The sequence below is a fragment of the Anneissia japonica genome, unplaced genomic scaffold (genome assembly GCF_011630105.1).
Source record: "Anneissia japonica isolate Jap-2015-1 unplaced genomic scaffold, ASM1163010v1 scaffold287808_len173961_cov137, whole genome shotgun sequence".
NCBI classification, from domain to species: Eukaryota; Metazoa; Echinodermata; class Crinoidea; order Comatulida; family Comatulidae; genus Anneissia; species Anneissia japonica.
Genome location: NW_022746848.1, coordinates 142,094 through 151,511, shown reverse-complemented (window position 1 = coordinate 151,511; position 9,418 = coordinate 142,094). Strand labels below are relative to the sequence as shown.

At 34.1% G+C, this 9,418-nt stretch overlaps 1 protein-coding gene across 2 annotated transcripts in view; it reads left to right on the top strand.

The window, feature by feature from the left end:
• Positions 1–242: 242 nt before the first annotated feature.
• Positions 243–9,418, top strand: part of LOC117120312 (valine--tRNA ligase-like) — an 18,164-nt gene continuing 8,988 nt past the window's right edge. The window contains exons 1-10 of one of the 2 annotated variants that reach the window (XM_033265335.1): positions 243–654; positions 1,518–1,599; positions 2,284–2,384; positions 3,477–3,604; positions 4,479–4,643; positions 4,919–5,120; positions 5,242–5,350; positions 6,011–6,190; positions 6,891–7,015; positions 8,376–8,479. In XM_033265335.1, coding sequence (XP_033121226.1) covers positions 451–654; positions 1,518–1,599; positions 2,284–2,384; positions 3,477–3,604; positions 4,479–4,643; positions 4,919–5,120; positions 5,242–5,350; positions 6,011–6,190; positions 6,891–7,015; positions 8,376–8,479 — 1,400 coding nt within the window. In that variant the 5' untranslated portion in view covers positions 243–450. The remainder of the gene's footprint in view (positions 655–1,517; positions 1,600–2,283; positions 2,385–3,476; positions 3,605–4,478; positions 4,644–4,918; positions 5,121–5,241; positions 5,351–6,010; positions 6,191–6,890; positions 7,016–8,375; positions 8,480–9,418) is intronic. The other variant, XM_033265334.1, reaches the window with a different exon arrangement.

Here is a 9,418-nt window from a genome sequence, read left to right as displayed (position 1 = left end):
ACTGGGCAACTGAGGGCGTATTTTTCTATCTGTATTATCACCTCATGAATATTAATTTTAATAATTAACACAAACAATTAGAATAAAAAATGGTTTATAAATTGAACTAAAAGGGAAACTACACATACGAAAAACACGGGTTTTTTTTTTCAAATTTTAATGCGTTTTCAGGAAGCTGTGGTAATTTTGGGCAATTTTTGCTGAATCTTGGGTAATTTCGACCCAGTCATTGGGTATATCAAAAATTGTGAGTGTGGCCACACTGATGCAATCGTCGATCTCGTCGTGCTTATTATGCTGCTCATGTTCCTACTTACTGCTGTGCAGTAAACAAAGCAAGGCCTTTTTGTGATTGTTTTTGAACAGTCTGTTTTCTATTATTTCGTTGTGTTTTAAACACTAACTTCAGGAATCGTTTGCAATTATAGTTTGGTACTAGTTGTGACACATATGTTCACAATGTCCAGTGGCAGTAGCAAGGATAATGTAAATACGGAGCCAGCTGCTGGGGATACCGGGGCGGTGGCCGGTGCCAACGAAGCCAAATCTGCAGCCCAGCTAAAAAAGGAGGCGAAGCAAAAAGCAAAAGAAGAAAAGATGAAGAAATTCAATGAAAAGAAACAGAAACAGGATGCCATGAAAGAGTCTTCTGAAGTTAGTATTCAAGCCGTACTACTACTAGGTTAATTAATGTTTAATAACTTGACCATGGCATGATTAAAATGTTGGTGGTTGCCACTTGTCTTGATATGATAGAGATAATCCCTTTGCAGCTGCTATCTGAAGTTAAAATATTATGGAAGCTGAACTAGGATAACCCGGGGTGGGTAAAGTGGCAACAACTGTCAGGGTGCAGAACAAAAAAAAGAGACTGTACAGTGAACCGTGGGCGTGGAGATGCTTCGGTACCATGCAATTAGTTCCATCTGCTCCTCTCCTTGTGTTTCAGCTAGCTAAAAGGCTAAAACACATTTATTTCTGTTAAACTAACCCCAGTATCCAACTCAGGATAGAAAACCCACTACTAATTGGCTGGAAAATATTTCAGATTAAAAACAATAATTACAAATGAGATAGTTTTTATACCTTGTTTAGCAAACTTGCCGACTGCAAATATTGATGATTTCGAATAAAATTACATTTTTATTTTTGGCCAATTAGCGCAACAACTGCCACAAAAAGTGAAAATTTAAGAAAAAAATAAAAGTTTTTCTTTATTTTTATTATGCCCTCCGCTGCCTTGAAATCTCCAAAAATAAGATATGTATATTTCTCCCTAATTATATAAATTATTATCCATCCTGTTTTACATTCACCAATAAAATTATATTTTTATTTTATCCTCCATCTGGATGATTTTGACAAAACTATTTGCTAAATAAGAAAACAAAATTTTATTTTTATTCTGCCCTCTTTTGATTATCTTTAAAAAAATAAGTATGCGCTACAAGGAATAAAAAAAGTCTCGTCTAATGCTGATATAACATTAACATCATGTGTTTTAAATCTGTTTGCAGGGTAAAGAGAAGAAAAAGAAGGAGAAAAAAGATGTAGCTGTGACAACTTATGATGTGAAAACTCCATCTGGAGAAAAGAAAGGTACAGCATATCCTGGACTCTATTGAAATTCACTAAGCAAACCTTTGCCTTTTTTATTGGACAATGGATCTTTCTGGAGTGCCAATCAAACCGAACAACTGACCAATCAGATTTTATGCTATCTTTTTTGGGACCTTGGCAACTATATCCAAGGGGCAGGGCTTACAGGAAGGCCCATTGAACATTTGAGAGTATTTCACACAATTGTTCCATTAAATACAGTCTGTTTTTACCATATTGAAAATATTATTTTTATAACAAAAAACACAAACTGAATTTTATTAACCTGTGTGATGCTGGAGGATGTTACAACTCAACCTTTTATTTAAGAGTTAGGTCAACAAATAAAGACCAGTACATGTACTTCTAAATTTACATAACACTAAGGTACAACCTGGAGCTTGTAAGACATATTTATTGTGGAACCATGGACCTATTAATAAGGTCCATGGTGGAACCACTAAATGCTATCTTATTTGTGTTTAAATTTAAAACGAAAAGGATTGAAAACCACATTGCATTGTTATTTTCTTCTCTCACTGTCAATCAAACAGGAAAAATGTCTTATCTCTGTCTTATTGTTAATTATTTTTTTATTATTGTTAAAATTATTAATTTATAGTTTGTTTTATATATTGTTAGGTTAACTTTATTAATTTTTATTGCTATACTGTTTTGTTGTAGATACCACTTGTCAGCTGCCCGATGCATATAGTCCTGTGTATGTTGAGGCTGCATGGTATGAGTGGTGGGAGAAGATGGGTTTCTTTAAACCAGAATATGGTGTAAGTTTAGCAAGTATGATTTACTATTATATTGCCAGATTTCCAAGCTCTTTTATAAAGTTTTCCTTCATCATGAATGGTTTTCCACTTTTTCCAGCCTTTACTAAGTCATGGTTTTTCATGTACATTCAACAAAATATTCACCATGAAGTTATTAATATTATGGTGTGGAAAGAACAGTTAAGTACAATGGTTTAGTAGTAAGAGTTAAGAATTTTATATAATAAATTTATATATTGTACTTAAAATATTTTTTGCCATTTTTGAGGGGTGCTTATTTAAACAGGGCGCTTATTCAAACGGGTTACTTATGAAAACAGAGTGGAATTGAGGGGGCGCTTATGGAAATATATGAAAGTTTAAGGGTTCTTCTGGGAACTTGGAAAATTCAATGTAGATTTTTGAATGAAAACAATTATAGGAAATCCAAAGATTATGAATGGTTCTGCTGCATAAAAGATAATCGTCCAGAGAGCATGGCTTGTGCCAAGAATTCTGTGAGTTTCAACAGCAGATGAAATTAGAGGTGTTGGTGGTGGTCTATCCTGTTCAAGTTCAAGCTTGTTGGCCATTGGCCAATTGAGAATAGCAGGATTACTGCAGGGCTTCTTGCAAGCTCACATGAAAACTTGTTAACAGTACAAATTGTAGGGAAAAGAAAAGAAAAAGTAGACAAATGTAAGAAGAGGAAAGTTGGAAAGTTACTGTGCAGGGAGCTCTCATCTTTCCAGGATAAAATTTACTCATTTTGAAATTGACATTGATTAAGAAGAAAATGTGAATCCACTCCGCAGCTCAAATCATGGCAACCAAAGTGATTAGTTAGATTATCGTTTGCTGAAAAAAATCAATCACAAGATATTGAGGGCGCTTATTCAAACGGTGCACTCAAGACAATTTTCACGTGCGCTTATTTGAGAGAGGCGCTTATTCAAATGGTGCACTTGTTTGCGTTAATACGGGATTGTAAAGAGGTTCTTAGGCAACAAATTTTTTTTGCAATTGTTTAAAAATCAAATTAATAATCAGTTCTTTTATCTAATTTGGTAGTGTGTGTAATTAATAATATCTGTATTTTTTTTTTCTTTACAGAGAGATAGCTTGGAAAATGTAGATCCCAATGATATATTTATGATCTGTATACCACCCCCTAATGTCACAGGTAGCCTCCATTTGGGACATGCTCTCACTAATGCTATTGAAGATGCCTTAACAAGATGGTGAGTTCAGATAAGTGTTCATTAGCATTGAGCCAGTCAAAAATTTTCTGACCGGTTCCTTTTTGGCCGCCAACTTATAACTTAACTTTATTTGGCATTGAAGAACAACAAGAAAATATAATTCAAAAGAAAAAAATTTTAAAGCACCAGGTTAAAACATTAAAAAGGTGAAAGAAAGAGATCAAATAAAAATTGTGAGAAAAAGAGAAGGCAGAAAAAAAGGATGAAAAGCTGCCAGGAACGCCTATAAAGTTTTAAGAGTTAATACCAATGGGGCCCAAAACGGTAAGAGACTAGAAACACAAAGACAAAAAAGACCAAAAGAAGATATTTTCATTAAGATAGTGTGTTACTAAAATAATCTTGGTAATTGACTGAAGTGCTGAAATATTTTCATCCAACAGAACAAAAGTGAAGACTGAATATTTCCTAACTGGAAGTGGTTATATTCAATAATGATAGAAAAAATTATAGGAGTGATGTTTTACCCTACCTAACATGTTATTGTACTGAATACTTAGTACATTCCCAAAAATGTTAGTCTAGCTGTTATAGCACCAGGCTAGGTATCTGGAGATTGTGGACACGATTCCCACCCGAATCCTGAGGTATTTGGGAACATACTGATTGTTCGGTATGATAACAATTTAGGTAGAGTAAAACATCACTCCTACAAAATTTTCCTGATGTAAACACTGTCCACATCAATATAGCAAAATTAACATTAACATTGTTAATGATTAACCATCCTCCCAACTGGTCAGTTATTCATTATTTCAACAGTAATATCTGCAATTGAATTTACAAGCTTTCAACTCTCATATTTTAAAATTTGATGCAACTAGTGATGTTAATAATTATTTATTGCATTCAGGAATCGTATGAAAGGAAAAGTTGCATTGTGGAACCCAGGATGTGATCATGCAGGGATCGCCACTCAAGTTGTGGTTGAGAAGAGACTGTGGCGGGAAAAAAGACTTACCAGGCATGATATAGGAAGAGAGAAATTTCTTGAGGAAGCTTGGAAATGGAAAAATGAGTAAGCGATATAACTATATTTATTATTTATTAAATAAAAAATGAATTTAAGATTGTACATCATAATATGTTAGTCAAAAATTGATATACCGTATTTATTCGAATAAATGCCCTGCTCTAAATAAATGCTTCCTCCCCCCACCCTCTCCTTCGAATAAATTCCCGCTCAAGAGCCTCATTTGGGATAAATGCCTCCGTTGAATAAACTTCACATGCATTTACTTTTCTTCGAGTAATGATTATAGTCCATCATCTTATTTCTATATTTGTCTGTAGAAAGGGTGGCCGAATTTATGATCAACTACGTAAGATCGGTTCTTCATGTGACTGGGATAGAGAGTGCTTTACGATGGATCCAAAGCTTTCTCGTGCTGTGTCCGAGGCATTTGTCCGTATGCATGCTGATGGTACGATTTACCGTAGCAACCGTCTTATTAACTGGTCCTGCACTCTGAAGTCGGCTATATCAGATATAGAGGTTGGTGAAAATGATGTTAATTTAGGTTGGATGGTAAAGAGATTATGGTGATTGAATGTGATAATGACATGATAGTTAATTATTGTAAGGTATTCATCAAGTGTTTGTGTCTTGTTTTTAGGTCGAGAAACGTGAACTTCCCGGCAGAACCTTGCTATTTGTCCCTGGATATGAAGAAAAAATTGAGTTTGGTGTTCTAATTGAATTTGCATACAAGGTGGAAAACTCAGGTGTGTGTATACAGATGAAGTTAGAGCAATAAATTATAAATAAATAATTTGCTACAGTTATATGAAATATATACAAGCAAAACAAAACAAGTTGTAATGCCAAAGATTGCAAAAATGAACTTAATTACTTGTTTATAAAATGTTTTATATAATATTATACATCTACATTTCAAAATTTTTATACTGAATTTTGTAGTTTTATTTAATTTGATACTATTGTATATTATAATTTATTGATTATTTTCATGGATATTAATTTAAAATCTTTGCATAAATACACTCCATATTGGTAAAAAGTGTAACTGGAATGATTGTATATTAAAATGTCCAGTTGGAATACATAAAATGTAGGTGGATGGAAACTGAAACTGGAAAATGAGGGGCAGCAATCTTTAAGTTCTGTAATTTAAAATAATGAAAAAGAAGAAAGAATTGCAGTGATGTATGTTAACCCAACCTTTATTTTTCTGGTTTTTCTTCATCAATTTGAAAACAAAAAAAATCAATTTCAGATCGAGTGTACAAAGTTCTTCCATTAACCAGCATTGTTCACATTACAATTACAATCCTGAGCATTGTTCTGGGATTGTCCTAAGGTTTTAACAAGAACGTCTCTTAACCACAAATGAACAATAAAGAGAGATTTTTTTTTTTTCCCAGGTGAAGAGATTGTTGTCGCTACGACACGTATCGAGACAATGCTTGGTGACACAGCTGTTGCTGTTCACCCGGAGGATCAACGATACAAGCAACTCCAAGGAAAGAACGTCATCCATCCATTCCGCAACGAACCAATCCCAATCATTGCTGATGACTTTGTTGACATGAACTTTGGCACAGGTAGGTTAGGCTTTTAGTACTTAAGACCTATTTTACTTGATTTATAAGGAGGAGTAGTAGGAGTAGGAATATTTTTGGAGTGAATCACACAAGAATATCCCACCAAGTCAGAAGACTTAGTGGGTGGTGGATTGGGCAGTACAACGGGAGACAATTTCCTACTATTTTTTGAAGAATGTACTGCATTCGCATGGGCCATATTTCACACAGGACCAACGACTTAGACGTCTCATCCGAAAGATGGTATGCTATAGTAACTTGGATTTCAGCCCTCCAGCTGAAACACATGGAGAGCAGTGATGGGAATTGAACCGGTTACCTAGAGATCTCCAAGGTTCAGCGCACACACAGTGGCTACAGTACTTTCAATTTGTATTTGGTTATTCTTTTCTTGGCCTGTTCAGTAAGCAGTTGCTGTTCCCCTAGTTCCCAGTGCATTACAAAAAATGTAATGACAATCATTGTGTGTGCTAAAATTAATTTGTAGATCCTTTATGACAGCAGAATACTCCCACTTGTTTCTTGATTTCTTGGCCTAAAGTGTTAACTAAATATTAAACACCATTTTCTTAAAAATGACAATAATAAATGGTGTGAATGAATTGTAAGACAATGTATTATTTATTATGATGATTATAATATTATTATAATTTTCAATTATAACTCAATTTAAATATAATTCATTGATTTTCTTTGACAGGTGCTGTTAAGATTACACCAGCCCATGACCCCAATGATTATGACTGCGGTAAGAGGAATAATCTCCCATTCCTTCAAATGATAGATGATGAGGGATATATCACAGATGTCGGAAAACAGTTTAAGGTAAAAAAAAAAATAATAAAAAGTCTGATAAAATATGTTGAGGATTAGGGAATTATTATAGATCAACATTTCGAGGTACCTTTATGAATCAGAACCTATAGTGATACTTGGGAAACATCCCAAACAATTTGAGATAAAAACATTATTTATTCTGAATAAACATATTATTGAAGAAAAAAATTAAAAGCATTTTTCTCATGAATTGTGTATTATTATTTCTGTTATGATTTTTGTAGTTGAATAATACAGTCTGATAGAAACATGTAAACATAGACTTAGCAGGGCACATGTTAAAATCAGTAACATTTTGGAAGGGAAATTTAGTAAAGCAAGTCAACCTAATTTGTGCAGGCAAGATAACATAACCAGGGATGTCACCAGTTTTTTGGAGTGCTGGTCGGTGATCATCCCGCGTTTTCCCGGGAGGCAGTGTACTAGCTAGCCTAATAAAATCGCGTCAGCGATTTTTTTTTAGGCTAGGCCCAGGTAGGCCTAGGCCAGAATTTGAGGAATGCAACAAAACAGATGAAGATGAGACTTACTGTAGGCCTAATTAAATTCAATAGTTGACATGCTTTGTTTTAGATTAAAAAATAATAATGAACAAATTCCGGCGATAAAGCGTCGATCCGACTGTACCCAGCCGCATTGTTTGCCGTAATTTCACATGTTTTACGATTACCACGATGAATGTGTATGTCACTGATTCATGTGCACTCATGTATTTATTTTTTGTCCATTTACACATTATATATCTATTATAACTAAAAGTGAAAAACTTAAAATACAAAATGAAAACAAAGTAAAGAAATAAAACATAAATCAGGTTTCGTAAATTTTTAATAATCTTCCTGCCCCGGATCATGCTCTCATAATAAAACACTTGAATGGTCATGATTTCAACTTTAACCTTTGAATGTGTACAGCAACCGTGTCATGCTGGCCCATGACGTTCGCTATGACTCAACTGGGACTAGGCTGTTCAGTTAGCGATGAATAGCAGAGCAGTGCAGTATTTTGTTACAATTAACGTAACCACGAAAATATTTATTGTATTCTTCTTGTCTTTATCTATCAATTTAGCTTGTCTATTGTGTTTTAGGTAAACTAATTATTTTGTTACAATTTGTAAACTGTTGAAATAATAGTGGTGGTCGGGAGCCTGTAAATCCTGGTCGGAAATGTTGAGTGCTAGACGGGCCCGTCCACCGCTGACCAGCGTGGTGACATCCCTGCATAACAATGTGACAAAGATAAATATTTGATAATAGGTAGACAGAATTTTAAAAATCAATTCATTACCATATGATTATCTAAAATTGCACATATCATACTTTCAGTTTGTTTTATATTTCTTCAGGGTATGAAGAGATTTTTAGCCAGGACAGCGGTATTAGAGGCACTGAAGGAGAAGAACCTATACAGAGGCACCAAGGACAATCCCATGCTGATCCCTATATGCAGGTGGTTATTAGTTTTGAAAAACAATATTGAAAAGTTTTGATATTTATATTCTAGATGTTTACAGTATCTATAAAAGTCTGTCCAGATTATCAAATTTACTTTGACAAAAAAAAAGCTGTATGTCCATATATAATGATGATATGCCTATATATGGTCATGTTGTGATGTCATCATGACCATATTTAGGCATGTTGTATGTTTTTGTCAAATAAAATTTGATAGTCTGACAGGGCTTAAAGAAACAAATGAGGTATGTCGTGGCGAAATAGTTAAGTTGTCGCTCAGGTCAGTATTGAGTAAATGAGCTATAGAATATGGGAGCTCAAAAACTGCCTAAAAATCCAAATTTCTTTTTCATTATAAATCATTAGTTTAATGTCTTATTAATCATGTCCCGAAGTATTAGTTCTGGAAGTGGTCAACAAATCGTTTATTTAATGTTATCTAGATAGTTAATTCTATTAAACAATGTATGCACAAATAACTTTGGAAAGCAATTACTCAAAATCATGTTCATCTTGAATCTAAGAGTGCTGTACTTCACTTTCCAATAACTTAGGCTTGAAATGTCCAATTTCAATGAATGACCCCTCATTTTGAAGATCACATACTTAGGCATCTGCAAATACCAATAACTTGAATTTCAATTTTTGCTACAACTTAGCCATTTTGCCACAACATGCCTCAAATTATTACAAAAATAACATATATCAAATATTTGTGTCTAATATGTTATTGGTGATCCGCTACACTAGCGGATCACCTCTTGTTATTGTCAGGATCAACATCTTTTTTTTCTTATTCTTCTTTCTTTCTCCCATTTTCTGTTCGCACGATATCTCAAAAAAATGCCACGAGTTACGCACAATCGCGGTCAACGAACATTTGGCTTGGTCTGGAATAGACATGGTAAGCTTTTCAACGCGCTCAGTCATGCGT